Genomic DNA, 22008 nt, shown 5'->3' on the forward strand with positions numbered 1-22008 from the left:
TAAGGCTTTTTTTTTTGTCTTTTTTTTTTTTTTAATAAGAAAGCAAGAGCTGACAGTTTTTGTTTTGTTTTAGTGTGCATTTTGTGAGGAAAGGAATAGGGTTTAAAAGCAGGAAATACAGTATTTATCTGTAATTTAATACATAAGACACAGCATCAAGTTCAAACTATTGTGCTGGAAAACGTTAAAACACCTTGCTCTGCTTTCTCAAACTTCAAGCATAATTAAACAGGGCAAAATTGCAGCAAACCTCTACTGATATTGGTGGGAGTACAAGACCCACAGCTTTTTAAAAAGGTAAATTAAGAGGTATTACAGTTACAGTGCAAAAATTAAAATTTCAAGCATAATATATAAACATAGCACCAAAACAGAAAAAAAACAATGCATGCAAAAAAAAAAAAAATAAAGAAAAAGAAAAGAAAAGAACTGAGGTATTTAAGTGAAGAGTGCCTACATAAATCTAATTAAAGAAGTATAGGCAAAGCCTAAAAAAAATAAAAGTATGATTTCCCCCCATCCCCAGTAGACCAAAACATCAATGCGCTAGTTTCTCTAAATTAAGGACCTAAATCACAGATGTATCAAAAGTACGGCAGTTATCTCAAACATCAACTTTCATGTTATTTAACAGCACAGCTTTGGTAGGTGAAATATGCATGCAACTCTGAAAAGTACAGTAAGAAATTTACGTGGAAATATCTAAGTGTAAAGGTGCTCCGTTCGTTAAATACGTAACCAATTGACTATAAAATCTGCAGCATATTTTAGGTGTGATATGTCTAAGGTTATTTTGTTAGAGTGACAACTTGCACTGTGCAATTATTCATTACTGTTTCCAGTATTGGAACTATCTAGCTTGCAGCTTTGTGTAAAATTGGAATTTTAGCCAAAGACCATATTTTGTTTATGGTATAAAAAAATCTGTAGACTAACCACCTCCTCTGAATTGTTAAAAATAACCTAATTACATATATATGAATACAATTTCTATTATAATCCTGTAATAACTCACAGCTATAGTAATGAGTTGTACTGTAAATATAGAGCTGTATCATTGTAAAATGCATAACAAAATGACGGGAATGTAAAACAGCTTGTTCCAAAAAAGATCAAAAATTAAAGATTATTAATGAGGGTTTATTTATTTTTAAGGCAAGAACCTTTTTTTTATGCAAGACTATGTGGCATAAGGAAATTGAAGTCTCGTTTTACCAGTATGCCAGCCATTTCAATTAAAATCTGTCCCTAACAAATAAGTGCAATAATGATTGGGAATGTCATCTTAATGTAAAAAGATGACATGGAGGAAAAAAAAAAAAAGGAGAATACTGGCACACTTATACTTTCTTATACCCAATCATCCAGTACAGTTTATCAACTGCTTTATGACTGGCACTAGTGCACAGATTGAAGAATTTCAAGATTATTATATATAAATCTAGCAACTGCATTAGGCATAAGCTCCCTGGCCTTCTAACACTAAGCAAAGCTGTACTGACAATAAAAGTAAACCAAAAAGACCTGACAACAATTATTCTGAACACTTGCTAAATGTCATCATTAAAGCACTCTTGTGATTAAACAAAGCAGAAGTGAGGAAAGAAGACAAGATTGTGTTTGCGCAAAAAACTAACTACAATTAGTTCCAAAATTTTATACATGTTAAATGTTTTGTTAACTATTCTGTTATCAAACAAACTTTAGATTCTGTCTTCCAATTTGTTCCTCTCAACATCAACATTTTTAAAAATTTGCTTTTTATTTCATATGTGTTTTTTTCCCCATTTTATTTATTTTTTAAGAGGAGTCTCAGCTGTTTGGGACCTGAGGTTGATTTGCTTTGAGGCTTCGTAGTGCTCTTCTTGCAGCTGCAGATTTGGCAATCCTGTAGCTTCTGCCAACACCTTTAAACTTTCCCTTTCCTACAACTTCCACTGTTACTCTGACCTTTCCATCGTAAGTTCTTTCTGCAGGACTGCAAAAATATACACAAGAATTACTTACTGTCTAGGCAAGTTAATGTGAAACACAAGACCTACTTTCTCTTTTCTACAGAAGTAAAAGCAGCACGGTTAAACAGAAATCATTACTTTTCTCAGTAAGTTATACATGGGGGAAAAAATGAACACAAAGACCATCTTAGCTGCTTAGTGCAAATGAGATTAAAAGTCACTCATGACATTTAAAAATCTTCAGTAGTTTACAAAGCACAGCTTAAAAACATTTTAGGGCAGTCTACACCAAAGAAAGTGTATTCTTACCTAAACTTGGCCGTCTCTGGCTCCATTTCCAGCAGCTCTCGCACTGGGGAACGGGGCACATTAGCAGAAAATTTTTCTGTTAAAAAATAAATAATAATAAAAAAATGATGCTTGTTCTCTTTATAACAGATGGCACTTAATCATTTCTTATTTTCTGAAAGCTGACAATACCTATTAATGGCCTCATCATTGGATAGTACACTTGCCAAACCATTTCCAAAGACATTCCACTATCCATATAAATGGCACCAGCAAGGGACTCAAATATATCCCCCATGGCCTTTGGTACTTCAATGTCTTCCTCTTTTTCTTCATCTTCTTCAGATCTTCTGAGCTGTTTGCAATTACAAAAAAGGAGGGGGGAGGGGGAAGGGGGGGGGGGGAAGAAAAGAAAGACATTTGCTTCTTTTAAAATAAAACAAAGATCTTCAGAAATGTAACCTCTCTTACATCCTATCCTGAGCTGCTTCCTTTAAGTTTTTCATTGACAACTTTCCACAGTGAAATTGTTCTTTTATTCCCCAATGAAACCATGAAACCAAGTTGGTGGATATATCATTTTTCAAATGTGGAAAAAAAAAATCCCAAACACCATTGTGTACAGAGGACTTATATGCTTTGTGAATTCCTCCTTTAATAATTCTGTAGGATTTCACCATGGATCTGTTTTTTTCCCCCAATGAGAAACAGACTTGGCTCTATCAATGAATACTAGCAAGCTACTCATAACAAAAGACGACTTCATAAATTAAAGGCCTCCTAGAAGGAATCTTTAAAAACCCTAAGTCAAATCCATGGATGCAAGTTGGATGCACCTTTCCTTACCTCATCCACCTCAGAAGACGTGTAAAATAAACATTATTAAGATAAGCCATTGATAACTGATAACCCACCCAACATTGCTACCTAAAATCAATTAAACAAATCAAACCTGGTGTGTATACCTTCCAAACAGGAGTTTCCAAGTTAAAAAATGAAATGGTTTGTGTTTTGAATACTGTATTTCATACCAAGTGCAAGCTGAAGCACTTTAGAATTACACAGAACTTAAGTAATAGAAGGAGAGAGAAATTAAGAGCTATAAGGCAAGGAGCAACAGATGTTTCAGGAGTGAGATCTGAAAAAAGAAAAGCAGATGACATGGAGACACACATGGAAACCAGTCTAGCTGGCATGAACTGCAGAAACAAAGACTCTTGCATTAACTGTGATGAAATAAGAGTTTCAGTAATTCAGTGCCAGACCAAGATAGGGAGCAGGCGTAGGGAGAGTGAAACAAGAATTTTATTTGAAACAGCTATCTCACAATTTGGTCGCAACTTCAGTGGAAATTTCTAGGCAATCTTTTTGCATACCAGCAAAAACTGAACAAAGCTAAAATTACTCTTATGAGCTTGTAAGATGAGTTTCTAACCTTTTTACTTACATTGTGATGAACACAGATAATAGTTTTATCTCTGATGTGAAATAATCTGTACTATCTAAGTTTCAATGAAAATTTTTCTTAGTCAGTACTTTCTCAACCTTCCCGTAAAACATATGGATTTCACTCTCTAACAGATGCAAGGGCTGTAAACACATAAGGAACTGAAGCCTTTTTATCCCCAAGCTTTAAATTGTATATCAGAAAGTAGAAGTTACTAAAGTCAGGGAAAATGTGTTTATCTAGTGCTAGAGTATTCTCAGAATATTTTCTAAGAGATTAGTCATAGTTTTACAGAAGACAAACTATTAGGAATATCTATTTGATAACATTTTTAAAAAAGGATGACGTCCATCTCTTCCAAATCCCTGGTTAGAATTTGACCCCGAAGGCCCTTGCTCTCATACATTTTCTGAGCAGCTCATCTAAAGGACTTGGTTTTAGTCAATTCTTTGGTAAATTTTCATTATCATTATGTTTCCCACTCGGACACGGATATGATCTGTGCTTCCAAGTCTTCAGTTTAACTCTTTATCAGGTGGTTTATTTGAATGATGCTTATGCTTCCCTGTCTAGCAGATACAAAGCTTTTCGTTTTACATTTCAAACACAATGGAGTGCAATGCGATTAGACCTGCTCCAGCAGAAATCATCCAGAATAAAGAGTGGGAATTTCTTACACAGTGTGCTAAATTAAATAATCCCAGCCATTGTGCCAAGATGGTATTGTTCATAGCGTTGCATGAATATCCTACCCCAAGTCAGCACTATGTGACTTAGTGCCTCTTCGTTACAGTTTTATGGTAGAGTAAGCTTCCAATCGATCAGAGGAGAAAGCAAGCTAAGAACAACATGGGGAAAACACTCTAATAACAACAGCACAAAGGTGAAAATTAAATTGAAATTAACTGTCACAGAAAAATCTATAGGCAAAACTGGTCTCAAATTATTTTCTGGATGTTTTTATGTACGTTACACCTTCTGAAGATTGTATTTTACTCTGCATATTGAATGCTTTATTACTGGGAGCCACCTGCTTTTTGGCTGCTTTGCGCTTAAAACTGAAACATTACAAAAATGCGCATCATGCTAAAAAATCCAATGACGTGCTACAAATCAGATACTCAAAACATTTTTTCTACTACCACTAACCTCAGAATCCATTCCTTGCATTTCATTCTTTTCCATTTGAAACTGCACAAAGTCATCAATAACATGAAACAGTTCAGGAGAGACAGCTTTGAAGTACTTGTGGTAGTCGTACTTTACAGCTAGTGATGCAAAAATGGTATTATTGACTAGAGCAGATCGCAGGTCAGTGAGAACTCCTGGAGAATGTTGCCGTGGGTCTTCGTAAAGGTGCTTGGTTATGAGGTAGTCCAAAATTGCATCTCCCAGGAATTCTAAGCGCTGGTAACAATCTTGAAAGCATTGGCAATAGAAGAATATATAACAACACAATTAAGTTTAGCACACACATTCTTTCCAGGCCTTTCTGGAAAGGAGGTTTGGTACGCTGCCCTGTGAATTCCACAAACTATCCAATGCTCACGGAAGACAATGTGCATTTTAAAACAGGTATCGTTATCTTTAAAAAGATTGTTAGTGAATTACAAAAATAAGGAAAAAAACATGTTTTATTTAGAAATAAAGCTACTTTTAAACCAAATGTTAATTTGTCAGGCTAGCAAAACACTTTTGTTTATAACCAATTAATGCTTATGCCCTATTGTGCTGAGAAACATGCACAAATAAAAATCAAGAGACTCTACTAGGAAATTAATTTGGAAAGGATGACAATTAATCTTGCAAAAATGAATAAAGAAATCACTACATTAAAAGCAGGGGGACATACAATGAGATTTTTTGATGCAATTGGCCACACATTTAGAATTCTCTAAATGCACTGAACCAAGATTCCCATTCAGAAGGGGCTCTTTTAAGCTGACAAATAAAATTGGCAAGCTTTCGCTGTTTGGAAAATTGACAAGGGAGAGGGGAATGGAGAGCTATGGAGGTCTATTTTTAGAAAATAAATAAAACTACCACCACCAACTAAACCTCTTGAAAGCAAACAGGGATAGGTGGGAAGAGAAGGAAGGAAGACTAAATTGCTACTTGAGAAGTGAAATGGCTGCTTTTATAGCAACTGAATCTAAGATACTGCCACATCACAACTAATGCTTCTTAAGAAAAGAAGCTTTGCCTGTTGCAGCAACTCCAAATTATCTTTTTTGGTAAATAGAAAAGGGACTGGGATTAAAAGTTTTAGCTACGAGAGACGTAATTTCATCTAGGCACTATGCCCCAATCTTTCTGTTTGTTAGCATATATAAAAAGGAATCATCTACCTTCTATACGTTGTGTGAAGTTTCTGTAAAAAGTAAATGTACATGTAGCATGTAGGCAATACTACTTCAAATGAAAAACCAACGGAGCATTTCAGTGTTTCATCAGGACTGTTTCTCAATGTACTAAGGTTTCAAAATTAGTTATTCCTTTAATTAAAACAGAGACTTCTTACTGCTTGGAATAAGGAACGGATTCACTATGGGGAAAAATTCGTACTGGTGACTGCACAGGAATTTGCCATCCAAATAGGGTTGCATGTTATAATAGCAAAATAGTTATAATTTTAGAAAGAATGAATACTTAATTAGTATAAGCAAAAGTAATTGAAGAAGATTACAGACATTCAAATTTGGATTGCAGTTAAATCTTTTATGAGATCATGTACAGAATCATTAAGCAGTCTACCTGAAATTAATATTTAGTCTGATTTAGTAAACTGCTTCAATATTTACTCAATAAAATACCTAGACTTAATTAAGCCTTCCAATTCACAACTTCAAATTGAAGTCTCTGTATTTCACTATTTTAGAGACTATCGAGCTAATAAATGTTGTATAGTCTACACTTAGTCTTTAGAAGTACAGTCAAAGTGTAGTATTTGCGGTATTAAATTATGGGACAAAACTGGTAAATGTAGTTGCAAAACATGATCTCTACTTCTAGAAGAACTGTGATTTTCTGGAGTTATATAGGAACTTATCACAGCTCAATGAGGACCTAAGGTAAGTTTTATGCAACTGGTTATACAGTGTCAGAGACGAAACTTGTATCTGTACCAAGTCAAAATATAATCATTGAGATACAGCTTCAACAAGTATCCCCCTTTCTAAATCAAGGCAAGATACTGTTTTCTAAGATTTTCTGTTAAGAGACAGTTGAATTCCTAAAGTAGCATGTCAGATATTAAAAAAAAAAAAAAAAAAAAAAAAAGACTGCATAGAGGAACAAACACAACATAAACTACCTCTATTACATTCATCATATAAGAAAAAAACAGTTTTCTTTAAGATAACTTACCAGTAATGGTATTATAATGGTATGAGGCATGAGTAAATGCCTGAAGAAGGTAAGCCTTGTTCTTAAAACTGTAGTTTATTTTCTTCTCAAAGTTTTCAAAACCAGAAATAAGGTGATTCAGGGTTTTCTCAGCATCCGGGTGATCAAACATACACCTTGGTGGAATCTTCAAACAGCCATACTCCAGGTCTTTATAAAGAGAAGGCTCTGAATTAGCTACAGAAGCAGAAACAGAGTTTGGTGAAAGATTCTTCTGCTCACTGTTACAGTTCTCTCCGGTGGCACACAAAGTGCTTTCCCAATCAGTCTTTTTAATTACAGGGAGCACCTTCAGCCCCAATGAACACAGGAAAAGCTGAGCAGCTCTTTCACCACAGCTGGTCAGATAGCAGCCCAACAGGGCTTCCACACAGTCTGCAATGCTTTTGTCAGCAATACACTGCTCTGTATGCAAGTCATATGAGATAGATTGTTTTCCTGCATCAACACCACAGTTTTCTTCTGATGGATTCCAGAAGCCCACTACAAAATCATCTTCTTCAACAGCCTTGCTAGGATCCAGATAGCACATAGCATCCCAAGAGCTATAGTCAAAATCATCAAAATCTGATGAAAACTGAACGTTACCCAGGGATGACTTTTTGGGTGCTTTCCATTCATAGTTCGAATCAGTGGTTGAAAAGTGAGAGAGAGAAATTTTCTTCACAAAAGCCCCTGATCCCATTAACATATTATCAATGAATTTGATATGCTCCTGATCATACTCCAAAAAATCATCTTCAAAGTCTGGTTCTTCCTTGGGTAACCTCCACATTAGGTCTTCATCCTCTTCATCATCATCATAATCCTCCAGTTTACCATTAGCCAACAAATTCTCCTTTGTCTATGAAAGAACAAAAAATAAACAACTAAGGAGGAAAATAAGAAGCTCTTATTCCACAAGTGTCATAAAAATATGATTTGAGTAATATCTGCTAATAATAAGCCTGATTTTATTTTTAGTTAATATTCCTAATGATATTGTCTAGTCAGACACACAATACAATCTCAATTAACACTAGTATTATAAGACTGGAGCGATTGTCTTGGAACACACCATTACAGGTTAAGTTATAAAGCTTTTGAATGTTTTATGTACAACACGTGCTATGTTTCATAGGAACTCATGCTTATACCTGTATCCACTGCACACACAACTACTCAAAAACTACTAAACAATGCCTACATGCATGCCAAAGAAAACTAAAGAAATAATTTTAGTAACTTAAATTTAGAGACTTAAAGAAGGAACAGATTTGGGCATATCCTTCTCTCTGGCTACTAAGAAAGGTTACTGCAAATGTTTCATCAACGTAATTTTGAAGATTCTTTCTACATCCTTCTATGCCAAGTAGGAAGGGGCTCAAAGGGTTCACTACAGTCATAATCACCATAATCTCAGTTTGGGGATAAATAAACTGAAAACACATTCAATGAAACACTGTAAGAACCAACTTGATCCTTGTGCTTCAATAATCACCACCTGAAGTAGCAAAATATATTTATCCATATTCTCACATACAGTTAGTTGCAAATGATCTGCAGTGTACTCAGCAAGCTAATAGAAAGTAAGATTACTGAATCAGTGTAGGTGATTTTTATATTACAGATCAAAAATAGGAGCCTAATACCAGTTGGCAAGAATTAAATGCTTGTGTGGGAGACTGTCTTGATTGCATGCATCAGGGATTCAATAAGTGATCTTGCTGCTTACAGAACCAAAGTACAAGTTAATAATTTGTAATTTTAACAAATATGAAATCTCTCCAGTTTGTCATACATTTTGTATTACCAGGATTTCAGCAGAGAACGTATAAGAATGGAAAAGCAGATAAATAGCACACTTACACAATATAAGTTTTTGTTTTGTACTGAAATCCACATAAACATTAAATCATGAAGTAAGATAATAATGCAGTGTAAAGGCATCAAAGCAACTAGTATTATTCCTAACCTTTAAACAACTACTTTTTTTTTTTTTTTCAGGCTATGCTTATAGCCTTATCTACTTAAAAGAAAAGTTACATTTGTCACCAATTTTTTAATACATAAATTCATATCCACAACAGTAGAAGTATGATATCTCATATCTCTTCCCTCCTCATATGGAGCGAATTGGTATGGACTTAAGTAAATGATAAATTGAACACAGATACGCCCAAGCTATACAATGCTGTACAATTTGCTATGGCCCCAATCCAGGAAAGCACTTAAACATATTAGCTAAATGCACAAGTAGTCTTCCTTACATCAAAAGGACTGTTCACAGGCTCAGCCCAGCATCATTGATGTCAATGGGAATTCTGCCGCTGAATTTGATAGGAGCAAGATCAGATTCAAAGTGCTTTTCTGGATTGGGTCCTGAAAGCCAACACCATTTTGAATCAAGTGAAACAGCCTCTATCTGCCCTCAATCTATGTATGCTATAACGGAGTCTCAGCTCACTAATCCTGTGAATCTGTTAACCAGATGCTAATGCTGGGGACACCTCCCTTTGGGCCAAACGCACATCTCCTTAGAGGGGTGGATGGGTGGCAGCCGTAAGGTGCACGAGGCAGCACTTGAACCCCACCCGTTGATCAAATGGATGGTGACCTTCATCACAATGGAGCAGGCTGTCAGGTTTAGTAAAGACTGAGAGGAAAAATGTTTCCTGTAGAAATTGATAGTTCGAATATATTTGCCAAAAATTTCTGCTACTGTAACTACCCGTTTCACACACACAAAGCAGGGATTTCAGTAACTTTAATTGTTCAATACCAAACTACAAAGTTTGATTCAAGTAGTTATTTTGGACACCAGTAGCAGCACAATGTTCAAGACAAGTTTATTTAACCAGTCCCAACTCGAGCTAGTGCCGAGTTTTTTCTTATCACCCACCACCTGTCCCATCTAACACTAAAATAAAAATACACTCCCTGAATGAGACGCGTTAATTTGGAAGACTCCACTGACTGTTTTTGCAAAGATTTAAAAATTGATAAATTACTACATTTTCACTCACAAGTTAATTACAATTAATTTTTAAGAAACAGGACATCTAAGTAACCTATCCTAATATTGTCTGCACAAGACTTAGAGTATTAAAAAGTTATGAAAATGAAAAATCTAAGTGGTGAGAAGGCTCAGTAGCTAAACAAGCCAGGAAACAATTCTGAGAGTTGATTTTTTTCGTAATTAAACAGCACTTCAAGTAAGAATCCAAAATTAACTCCAGAGGAGATGAGTTTTTCTTAAAGATCATCTGCTTAATTTTGAAGAAGTTATGGCCACTTGCAAGCTGAAGATAATTACGTCATGTGTTTTTTTCATGCTTTTTGGAAAAGAGGTATTTGATAAACAGACCAATCTAGGACAGGGAAGATCTTAATGCTTGATAACACAAAAATACTAACATTTGACTAGGATGTTTTAATATAATCTGTTATCATATAGAAGATTTCTAGCTCCAGTCATAGACCATGACTCCACGGATAAAGAATGAAATTTAAATGTGAGGTTGCAAAACATCCAGTTGCCACTTGGCACGAGAAAAAACCCACAACCTACTACTTAGTTGTATCACTGTATTTTGGTCTGAAATTTAATATTTTGTTTACAAATAAACAGTGACTAACTAGCAAAGAGGAAAAGGCCACTGAAAAGTTATGGAGAAGTGAAATGTTTTGAAAGTAATGATTAGCGCCTGTCCCACATGTACTATTTTATTTTTAGAAAGGTAGAACAGCAAGTCTCTTTGAAATGAAATCTTGGCACAATACAGAACCACAATAATCAGGTTGTTTCATTCTGCAATAAACATTTATTTGCACAGCACAACTACCTATCAGCCCTCTCATGTGCCCTCTGGTGGTTCTACAATCTGAGTGTAGTCTTTGAATGGGAGAAAAGAGCAAATCCCCCCACTTCCCCTAACCTACAAACTATTCTCAAACATTTAAAAATTACGTTACTCACTGTTGTAATCAGTGATATTTCTTAAACACCCACTTTTAATGTCAGCATACAGGGAGTTTAGTCAGAAAAAAAATGTCATAGTTCATGATTAAGATTTGCCATTCCAAAACTTTGGGTGACAGACAGTAAGGGTGTCTACCTCAGCATTTTATTTTGGATGAGAAGTAGCTCTTGATCATCCCTGCTTTGTAGCTAACAGCAACCAATATTTTTTCAAGCCAGCTGCAAACTTTATTCTGCCAAAGCACTTTGAAAAATGCCAACTCCTTTTCATACGTTCTGTAAACTCCTTATTTATCAAAAAGCAGACAGATATAAAAGGTCTTCTATATAAGTATTACAGCAAAAACAATAATGATAATTCAATTTAAAATTTCCAAGATGAATTTCAGACCTGGCAAACTCATGACAGAATGTTACATGGAAAAAAGTTTGTCTTTCCCACTTTTCTGTTAATATTCACATTCTTTATTGGATGATGTTCAACCAATTTCCTTAGTTTGGGTTTTAACTGGGATCAGTCCGCTCCTCATTTTCCTTAAGTTATGAAGCTTTTGACAGAAATGAAAGAAAGGTACTGATTTTATTTATTTAAAAATGTAGCTAAATATCTGGTGGATTGGAAGATGCAGGAGCAAAAGAATATAGACCACAGTCATTACATTATCCTGATGCATAAAGATGATTATTTTTCAACATAGTTAAATAAAGTCTTACCACGTCATCTTTCTCCCATTTGTCAGTGTTGCTCTTGTCCTGGTTCACTATGTAACCAGGAGGAAGCCAATTGACGGGGGGATCAAAAATCGACACAACCATACGACTAGGCAGTCCTTTCTTTTTTCCAAGGCGATACAAGTTACAGTTGCTGACCTTCAGGAAAAATATTCTGATAAATCTCTGGACATACATTTATAAGATAAATTGATAAAATATAAAAGAGTAAAACAATTTTACATGGTCAAGCCAGATTTTGTATCATTAGGCACTTCCTCTAGTTCTCTACAGGGTGTTCAGCTTTCTTAACCAATTTACAGCACAGCAAATATCATTCATTTAAAGAGAAATATATTAGGTGCAACAACTTCAGTTAAAGAAATCTGACAGTTTAAATTCTCTTTACAAAACAGAATTACTGCTAATTTTAGAATAATAGTAAATATGACCTGGCCAACTATCATTAATTACCAGTATTAACAATCAACATTTAAACTAGATTTGGAATGAAAAATGATTACTATTGTGAATAGATTGACTTAACCTTGGCAATAGAAAGTGTTAACACACAGTTCCGTAAAACAAATCTTATTAAGTCATAATCCAGATGTTATTTTTGAAAGATTCAGATTCTTTTAAATAATATAAATAGAAGGGAAAAAACCCACTCACATACACAAATATCTTTTCCTTTTGAACTACCAACTTCTGGTCTTCATTTCTCATTTTAAACACACTTTCCATATTTCTTTTTAAAGTCTTGAAATTTGAACATGAATCACTTTTATTTGAACAGTGCAAATTACGTAGCCTTCTTTACTTTCCAAGACTAAACAACATTTAAACATTTAATCCTCTGAGATGCCTTTTATTATAAGTAGACAATCAAATACTTAGCTTGTATAATTCAAATTATCACATTACAAGGGAAAAAAAAGCATTTTTACAATCGATTATTCCAGAATTCTAAAACAGCAATAGTAGAAGTGAAGACTGCTCACTACTGTTTACATTTACGTTAGAATACTTCTATAAGTTTTGATTCAACAGTTCTGTAAGATTTGTTTTTGTTTAATTTTACGTATTCTTGTAAGATTATGCAGAAAGCTTTCTTGGTAAGTAACTTAATGAAGAAACAAAGAGAAGAAGGTCAATAAAGCTACAACCAGATGCTCTGTGCTGCTAACTCTTGATCCTTCTTCATTCAAGTTCTCCCATTAAGAGTTTCTACTCAAAGCAACTCTAAAGTTCGGTCCACCAAATGTGTTCTCACTAACCCAGAACTTTTAGTTTGATTCAGTCCTATTCTTTCTTAGGCTGGTAACCAGCTGGTTTAGATTTAGAAATGAACCATAAAAAACAGTTTCAATCAATTACAGCTATGGTAACATTAATTCCTTCATCCTGCATTTATATACACAAATATAGATACACGCACAGAAACACACACATATATACTTTATATATATATAAATTAAATATATATATACTATATATATATAATATAAATATATATGCCTTCTATGTAATATCGTTGGATAGTTAGTACTTACTTTTTTGCTTCTCATGTATGACAGCCGTCCCTCATGTGCATCAGGGTAAGTGCAAAACAAGTATGTAGTGATGGCATGCTTTAAAAATGAATCACCAAGCATTTCTAGCCGCTCTAGATTAAATCCATCACTAGCATTTGAAAGAGTCAAAGCTTGAAGAATGAGACCAGGATTAGGACCAAGAGTTTTTGAGGAGTACCCACTGGAAGGGTTCTTTTCAGAATCCACTCTGTCTTTTGAAAGATTAAGAGCTGTTGAAGTACTGGTGGTCACTGCCATTTTAGGGCATCCATCTGAGGTAGATCTGTTAGCATTTCCATCAAGGTATTTATTACTCAGTAGAGTACATTCATTGCTGGGCTTGGGCTGGTTCTCACTGCTGTATAAATTCTGAATGGGATATGAGGTAGTTGGTTGTACAGGAATTTCCTGCCTGCAGTAATTCAGCTGATTTCCTTGGCAAAAGTCTCTGTTAACTAAATCACAATTGCCATTGGCAAGATTTTTATTATAAGAAACACCATTAATTGCTGCAAGTTCTGCTGAGACATCAATTTGGAGTTTACTGGGTGACTCATCGAGCAGTGTTCTGTAACTCACAGACATTTGGTCATGTTTTTCTGCAGAAGAGGTTCTATTAGCACCTTGATGTGCAGCATTTTCAGGGACAACAATTGTGCTGTGCTTACAGTAATTTTCATTCTCTACCAAAGAGGAGCTAGGTATAGAGATGAAGGATTTGCTGTCAATAGACTTTTTCCATCCGAAGTCCAAGTTAGGGTATCTGTAAAGACAACATGCTGGCTTTATTAAGAAAAAAATATTATGACAAGACAAGATGACTACATGCACGTGTTTAAGAAAGCAATACTTTTCTGTAAAAAGCGTCTGCCGCATCTAACTTCACCATTTGCAGTCAAGTGTTTCTTAACTACCATTTTGACTGAAAAGTGACATGAGTTAAACAAAAGGTATCAATTTTAAATTATCCTAACAACTAATTTTTCACGTTGTTTTCAATGAGGTCAGTTATTAAACATAATGAACAATACATACCTGAAATCTGCAGGAAGTGATTTCACCCCTACACCAGCATCAGTGGCTGTTTGAGCTCTTAGTTCCTCTGCTGTCAAAAGGCAGTGCAGGCGATAAAGTATGCTGGGGAGGCAAACTGCTTTTCTCCACAGTGATGCTGGAATAGGATGTATAGCACAGAGCTCTGGAACCAGTATCTGGGGAAGCAAGAAGAAAATAATTTTATTTGTAAAATTAGTTATCCACTGTTAACAGAGAGGCAACTTTAATTAAATATTTGTATTTTACCTGCTTATTCTGCAGACTTTCCCATTTTGCTTTCCTCTTCTCAGCACTGCTCAGTGGAAGTGCTTTTCCCTTCTGATTCAAATGGCGAGGAGTCAAAAGATTAAGTCTAAAATACATGTGAAAACAGTTTAATATAAACACATAATTAATAAATAGAACTTACTAGCCTAAACTTTCTGAAGTGATGACTTATTCAGTATTCACCCTTATTGCACTGTGAAGTGACAGCACAGCCACTTCTGGAAAAAAGAAATGGACTCAAGTTAGAGGTGGTATAACATAAGCTAGGTACCCCTCAGGAAAAAAAAAAAAAAAAAAAAAAAACAGTACTTTGGAAAACACAAGCCCTTAGCAATATCACATGGAGAAAAAGAAACAGTACTTTGTTCTCAAACTACAAACATCAAACAGAAATATGACTCTTGTTACCTTGAAGATGTGTGGTCCACATCCAGCAGCGGCTGGTTAAGGTTGGTCAGGTCAAGATTATATTTTGTTTTATAATATTCAGCAAAAGTTTCATATTCAGGGGAAGGGAATTTACTGAGTGGAGTAAGATCAGTGTATACATCAGCTACATAGAATCGATGAGGCTGATCAAAATTTCGATACCTAAAAGAAAAATTCAACGCATATTATATCTTTAAAGTAAAGCTTGTGCTAACTTCTTCATGTTCTAATGTGGTCAGGTGATAAACTATTAAACAACTCACGTAAAGACACCCCCACACACAAACACTAATTTAGCTAAATCAAATACTAAATGAGAAGAATAAATAAACATATTATAGATTTGCTTTATTCTTAATTTCCTCTGCATAAATGTTTAAATTAAATGGGGGATTTGTGTGTTCAAAACCCAATATATAGATAAAAATCTCAAGAGTAATACTACAAATTATAATTTCTTAATTCCAAATATGTAACAATTGAACTTGACTTTTTAAATCTGATCTCCTTTTTGTTATAAGATCAGTAGAAATGGAGTTGTACCTCATACAAACATTGTTTAACCTCATATCTAAACTGGTATTTTAACTAAGTCATCCTCCAACTAAAAGTAGAATGCAAAAATTCAGATACTCAATATGGTAAATTCACAAGCCTTTCAAGGACAGTGTGGCTCTTTTAACAGAAGTAAGATGTTAGAAAACTAAAGCCAGAATGCTGCAACACCTTTTTTTAGTGATGCTATGGATTCTATGTGATAAACACATACAAGAAAATAATAATTAAACAAAAACAACAAACAAAACAGGAAATCTAATTAAATCCTGATATCAGAAATTCAGACTTTCTAAAGGAGTCTTTACATACCTGGTTTCCTAGGTATCGTCACAAGGACCTGACTACAGTTTACTTACTATGTTTACCTACGAATCTACACTGCCTTAACTCTATGGATGAAGGCTTCTCTTAACCCTGAGGCTCTAAAGAAATATCCCTTCTCTCTCCTTTGAAACATGGCTGAGTCAGTTTAAGCTGTTGCTTAAACTAGTAGCCCATAACTGTTCTTTTGAAGTACTGGACCAGTCATAAGTAGAGACTGTACAGGGCAGTGCCTAGTTAGTATGTGTAATGATACTGAAATGTCTCTTTTATTTTGTAATTTGTTAACTGGTACAGCAGTTGATCCGTGTTCAAGAAGGAATTTTCTCCTACATGAAATCAGTAAGGGACCAAATAACATAGAACACTTTGAAATAACTGTACAAGATACATTGGATGTTTAGGTTTGCTTATAAGCTTATTTTGTGCTTTGATCTAATTCATCTATCACTAAGCTTCTATTCAAATATCTAAATTGTCATCTCTAAATAAAATTAATATATTATCAATGAGTCTTTTTAGCTTTCTTCCAAACAGAAATTCAGTAAAACCTTATCCCCAGGCTTTCTGAAATTCTTCAGTGAAGAACGTGCCGGTTAAGGAAGATTTCACAAAATCTTTTTTCCTTATCTTATTCACAATCATGCCTATTTTAAGAATGTCCAAATAAGAGAAATACCTGATACTCACCGTGGAATGATAACTGCATCCTGGTAATCTTCTAACTTGAAAATGAAAGGCATTTCTTTTGTGTATTGTGTACTGGGAATGCCTGTACGCGCTTCAGACTTTTCAATGTCTTCCATAAACTTAAAGTCAATGTCCAAAGTGCTGGAGTCATCAACTTCAAAAGGGAATATGCATAACTCAGTTATTCAGGGGAGAGTTTTTCAGGAGGAACTTGTCTGGCACGTTGTGAATTACAGCACCTTTTTTTCTTATTCTGTACACATATTTGATTATTTTCATTTTACTTATCTATCCCCAGGAGATTTCAAAGGAGACATACATATGATTTTAGACCCTTACAGAGTCAGCTGAAATCTACTATAAATCAAGTCACATCATTAAGTTAAAACTAATTTGAATTGTGAAGCAATAAAAATTATAACTTAATAAAATTCCATACTAGCACGTATGGTATTATTTCTACAGCTAACCCCTGAAATTTAACAAACATTAACAAGTGTGTTGAAGAATTAAAAGAGAATATTAAAAAAAAAAAAACACTCCATTCTTACCAACATTAAGAGGTAGAACACAATAGGCTGAATCAGCTTCTGTGGGTTTGAACTCTAGTGCAGGTTTCTCAAGACGAAGAATATGTGAAAAAATGTACTGGTGGAGTCGTGTTATCAGCTCAAGCATTTGCAGAGACAGAGTAAAACCAGATTTCTTAAGCTCAATAGATATTGTAACCTCTCCAGAGCGAGTATACACAGGAAAGTGAGGAATCTATATATGAAACCAAAAAAACAACAACAAAAGAAAAAAAGAGAGAAAAGTTCAGAATAGGATTCTGCTACAGAGTACCAGTTGCTTAGTTCAGATAATGGTAATTATGCAAAGACTGGTACTAACATTTTGCTAATAAAAATGGTACTGAAATCCATTTAAGTGTTTAAAAGAAAATAAACAAAGTCTCTCAGCTGGTTGAAACAAGTCATGTTTCAAACACTTGTGCTAACTCATGCCCCTTTCAAGGCTGGGGGCAGATTACACACTAAATCAGCCAATGTCCCAGCCTCCTCAAAGAGTATGAAATTACTCCAGAGGTACTCCTCTATAAGTTGGCATTCTCCTGCCACTTTCCTACTTTAACATTTGTGTCAGAAGTAGTATTTGTAAGAAACTGACCCTGCTGTCGAGAAACACCATAAAACCCACCAATCAGCAGATTCTACAATGAACTGCACTTCTTTCGTGGCTGAAACTGCTGTTTGCTATTTCCCATATCTGACAGAAAACATGCAGGTAATTTAGATTTGGACGTTGGTTAGCCAAGGAAACTCTCACAGATCTGCTTCTCCAGTGGAACTGTGCAGGACCAGGAGAGTGGAACAGAGTACTTCAGCTATCACATGAACCACCCTTGACAGTCTAAATACTTTAAAATGCCTCACAGTTTGGAGCCATGTTTAACTCTTCAGTTGCAACTCAACTGCCAAACAGAAGCAGCAGGGCAAATCTTCAAAGGAGCATCATTACTGAATCTTTAATATGAGGTAGATCAAACAGCAGGACATCTGACGTGACTACATTCCATGACTACTACATGTTTCTGAGGACTGTGAGGGTGTTTTTGCTTTAACATAATGCCTCAAAGCAGCTGGAGTGAAGTGAAAGTAGGTGTAAAAGGAAATACTGGAAATATATGGTATTTCAAAATAAGCACCCAATCTGAAAACCAAGTTGTCTTTATGTATGCTGCTTATTTTTTTAATATATTGTATATAATATCCAGGCAAATGTGAAAAAATCACCTAATTATGGACTGAAGTATGTTGCTCTCATGTCCTTAGGAAGTTTCACACAATGATATTACAGGTCTGTATGAGTCTCTAAATGAATACTACTTATTTTTGATCAACAGATGAATGATTCTCTAGCTTTAAAAAAGAAACACACAAGCACTTTTTACTCCCAAAAAGCCAACTGATATAAAATGTTTTCATTATCTGCCAGAATGTGAAATCTACCAGTTCTTTAATCTCAATTTTGATTAAAATACAAATTACAAATTTACTGTGTGTGTTAAGTATTATCACATTTCATTATAATTCAGGTGAATATGTGACCAGAAGGCACTTTTGATGTGGATTTGGATGATCATGTAGACAGTCCCTCCATGCTGAACATTTTTAGAACTGCACTCTTTTAAGGTCTCTTTTTAAAACTTTTCTCCTAGGCTTTCCAATCTATAAGACCAATAGTACTTTTCCTGCAGAACTTTGATGATAGGAACTGCTAATGGAGCATGCTGGTTTTAGCAGTGATAGTTAAGTAAACTTCAGTACTCACTTCTATTATGCTTCCTTTAAAAGATTCTCATATTTAATCACAGGAATCCCATTCATGTGCTTGCATTAAAACCTCTGTAGAAAGGTCTACAACAATGGTTTTCCTGTGACTAATCTGCTACAAGTTTGTTACCCTTGTCACAAAAGATATTTTTAAGCCAAAATGGAAATTGAGAATATTCACTTTAGGCAAGGGCACAGTCACTGAATTCTTTCATTTGCATTCTCACCACACAATTCCTCCCAGATGTAACTATCACTTAGGGCTTTGTGCCAATTTCTATTAACACAGCCTACTTTCTCTGCTGTAGCAGATTGTGAATGCTGAAAGGACTTGTTATCATAGCTTTCCTCTAGATAAGTTAGTGCTGCAGGCCATCTCTCTAGCTGAAACTCCATTCCTATCATACTTCATACAAAAAAGGAGGAACATTTTGAATTTGCCACTGGAAAATAATAAAAAATAAAATAGTAAAATGAAAGTGGCAGCAATAGAACAGCTTGTTCTATTAATAAAGTGGTGACTGGACTAGATATATTACTGCTTATTTTCCAGAGGTTGCTTGATACAAGCAGCAGTTATAAAACAGAACAGTTGGAAGGGACCCACACAGATCATCAAGTCCAAGTGCCTAACCACTTTAGGGCTAACCAAAAGTTAAAGCATATTATTAATGGCATTATCCAGATGCCTCTTGCCTCTCATGATCATTTCCAACTCTTCAGTCTGGAAAATTGGTCGTTGTGAAGCATGTAGATGAAGCAAAGGAGCTAGATTTATTACCTGAGGTATAGGTTTGGCTGTCAATATGCCAAAACATCTTGTTGTATCCTCAGGAGGATATAGCTTTCGTCTCCTGAAGTTGAGCTCATCAGGCAATGGAGTAGTTAACACCATTCCTATCACATACAGGTAACAGGGCTGATCGGGTTTGGGATAACTATCTCTCAAACATTCTGGAATCTAAAAAGCAAAAAAGAAAACAAAATTAATATGATTAAATTAGGAAAATTCACCTAAACATTACTCTTTGAACAAGCCTCATGCATGTAATTGGAAAAAGTATTGCTAAAAATGAGGAATAAGAAAATTAATTTAGACTTTTGCTTTGTTAAGCAATGACATTTGGTCACCAGATTGACCTGGGAGTCACGAACTCCTGCAGTGCTCCAGATCTTCCTGTTTGGTAAGGCAAATTCTATTACATACCTAACTTTTCATTGTATCCACCCTGTGTTAGAAACACAAGTCTAATTGTAGAACACAGACTTAACTTCACTATTAATAAAATTGACATTTTGATGCCAATTACCATATTTAGCCAGTATCTCTGGAACACCCTTTATGTCCTAGATCTTTGGACAAATAAAACAAATTAAAAACCCTACACTCCAGTAATTCAGTTTTTATATAAGCTTGGCTGACTTTACAGTTTTTGTAACACAGATTATTTTCCTCAGAAAAACAGTTTCAAAATGTCATTTTTTCCCCCACTAGGGATAAACACAAACAAAATAATATACATTGCCCCTGTTGCCCAGGCAGGCATTACACTATAAAAGTTTTCCAGTAACAATTCTAGCTTGTAGATTTGAATATTTTCAACAGCCAGAAGCATTTTTAACTCTGCTGTTCATATTTCTAATAGACCCTAAGAAACCATGCTTTACGTTTGGTAGGAGTTCACTACTTTACAGGTCTCAGAAAGCGATCCTTCTGTTTATCTAAAAATAAACTGCAATACATGTAGTCATGAATTTTAAAGTTATACTGCAGCAAAACTACAGCTTTGGCTTAATGGAAAATTACTCATAAGTTTAATAACTATATTAAGCCCAAGAGGACCTTGTAGACCTTAAACACTTGCCAAAGCTTCTTTTCCAGATGTGAAAAGCTGGGACAAAAGCAAGGGAAAATATTCTTGGATTTTGTATTGAAAAAATAACTGAGAAAGAATGATGCCTCACTTGACAAATCAACTCCTCCAAACAAATGATAGTATTGTGCATTTTACAAGTAGCCCCAGTTCAAAAAATGAATAGACAGGTAAGAGGACTGAAAAAGACACTTGGGGTGACAAGAAGCACCACAAAACACATCAAAGATCCAAGCTGTTAAGTTTGTCAAGTCTTACAAGAAGTTTTTCTCATCTGACTTTCCATCCATGATATTCTTTATGATGTCACAGTACCCTTTCCTTGGTCTTCCTAATAACTAATTATTTAAGCTACTAATAAAATTGGAGCATGTGGAAGATGCCAAGAATGGAATTCCTTAAGGGGTATCACCATAACTGAGGCTGTACATGAACACAACACTGTACCCTACCACTCTGAGTATATATGCAGACATTCCCAGATGTGACCAATGGCTACAGGATTCTTCATGAAATGCAAAGGTTATCAGCAATCTATTCTCAATGAGTTTTTCTGATCAAGTTACAAGTTAATTCAAAGAACCTTAGACAGAACCCATAACAACTGCAGGGGAACAAGGAAGGTTCCTGAGCAGTCACAAAACTTCTTACATTTCCTCTTATTATTAAAAAAAAAATAATCTCCACAAATAACATTTAATAAGTCCAATTTTACAATCTTGTATGTCTGAAACCTGTTGTAAAAGATCTATGGATAAGCTACTTAATGAAACAATTATCAGTTATCTTAGGTAATCCTTTCATTATAATAAGTTTAATATTTAAAGCTTCTATTTTTAAAATGAAAATATTATTTCATACTCTAAGTTAAACAAAAAATTATCAAATTCCTTGCTCAAACAGAAAAGTCACCAAACCAAGCATCTAAAAAAAACTGTGTGTAAAGGAGCAATTTCTGCATTTAATTAGTGCCTTGCAGATAATTTTGAATGCCTGGCAGACATATTTTGGCCTCCTGGACATCCCCATCCATCTTAAATTATCTCTTCCAGAAAGACAATAATTCTTCCATTGCTCTAACACATTTACCAAAGAACTTAAATTTTTACAAATTATCTGTGCAAGATAATTCTATA

The 22008-nt window shown here is 34.8% G+C and overlaps 1 protein-coding gene across 6 annotated transcripts in view; it reads right to left on the reverse strand.

Annotated features, from left to right (window-relative positions):
* Positions 1–209: 209 nt before the first annotated feature.
* Positions 210–22008, reverse strand: part of DICER1 (dicer 1, ribonuclease III) — a 65933-nt gene continuing 44134 nt past the window's right edge. For 5 of the 6 annotated variants that reach the window (XM_035327234.1, XM_035327233.1, XM_035327238.1 and 2 more), the window contains 13 exons: positions 19780–19959; positions 17217–17430; positions 16666–16819; positions 15076–15258; positions 14647–14752; positions 14380–14555; positions 13324–14107; positions 11771–11926; positions 7057–7939; positions 4840–5108; positions 2436–2598; positions 2265–2340; positions 1813–1978 (listed from right to left, as the gene is read on the reverse strand). In XM_035327234.1, coding sequence (XP_035183125.1) covers positions 1813–1978; positions 2265–2340; positions 2436–2598; positions 4840–5108; positions 7057–7939; positions 11771–11926; positions 13324–14107; positions 14380–14555; positions 14647–14752; positions 15076–15258; positions 16666–16819; positions 17217–17430; positions 19780–19959 — 3510 coding nt within the window. Of the gene's footprint in view, positions 1979–2264; positions 2341–2435; positions 2599–4839; positions 5109–7056; positions 7940–11770; positions 11927–13323; positions 14108–14379; positions 14556–14646; positions 14753–15075; positions 15259–16665; positions 16820–17216; positions 17431–19779; positions 19960–22008 lie in introns of all 6 variants that reach the window. The other variant, XM_035327235.1, reaches the window with a different exon arrangement.

Source organism: Oxyura jamaicensis, chromosome 5 (assembly GCF_011077185.1).
Source record: "Oxyura jamaicensis isolate SHBP4307 breed ruddy duck chromosome 5, BPBGC_Ojam_1.0, whole genome shotgun sequence".
Taxonomy (NCBI): domain Eukaryota; kingdom Metazoa; phylum Chordata; class Aves; order Anseriformes; family Anatidae; genus Oxyura; species Oxyura jamaicensis.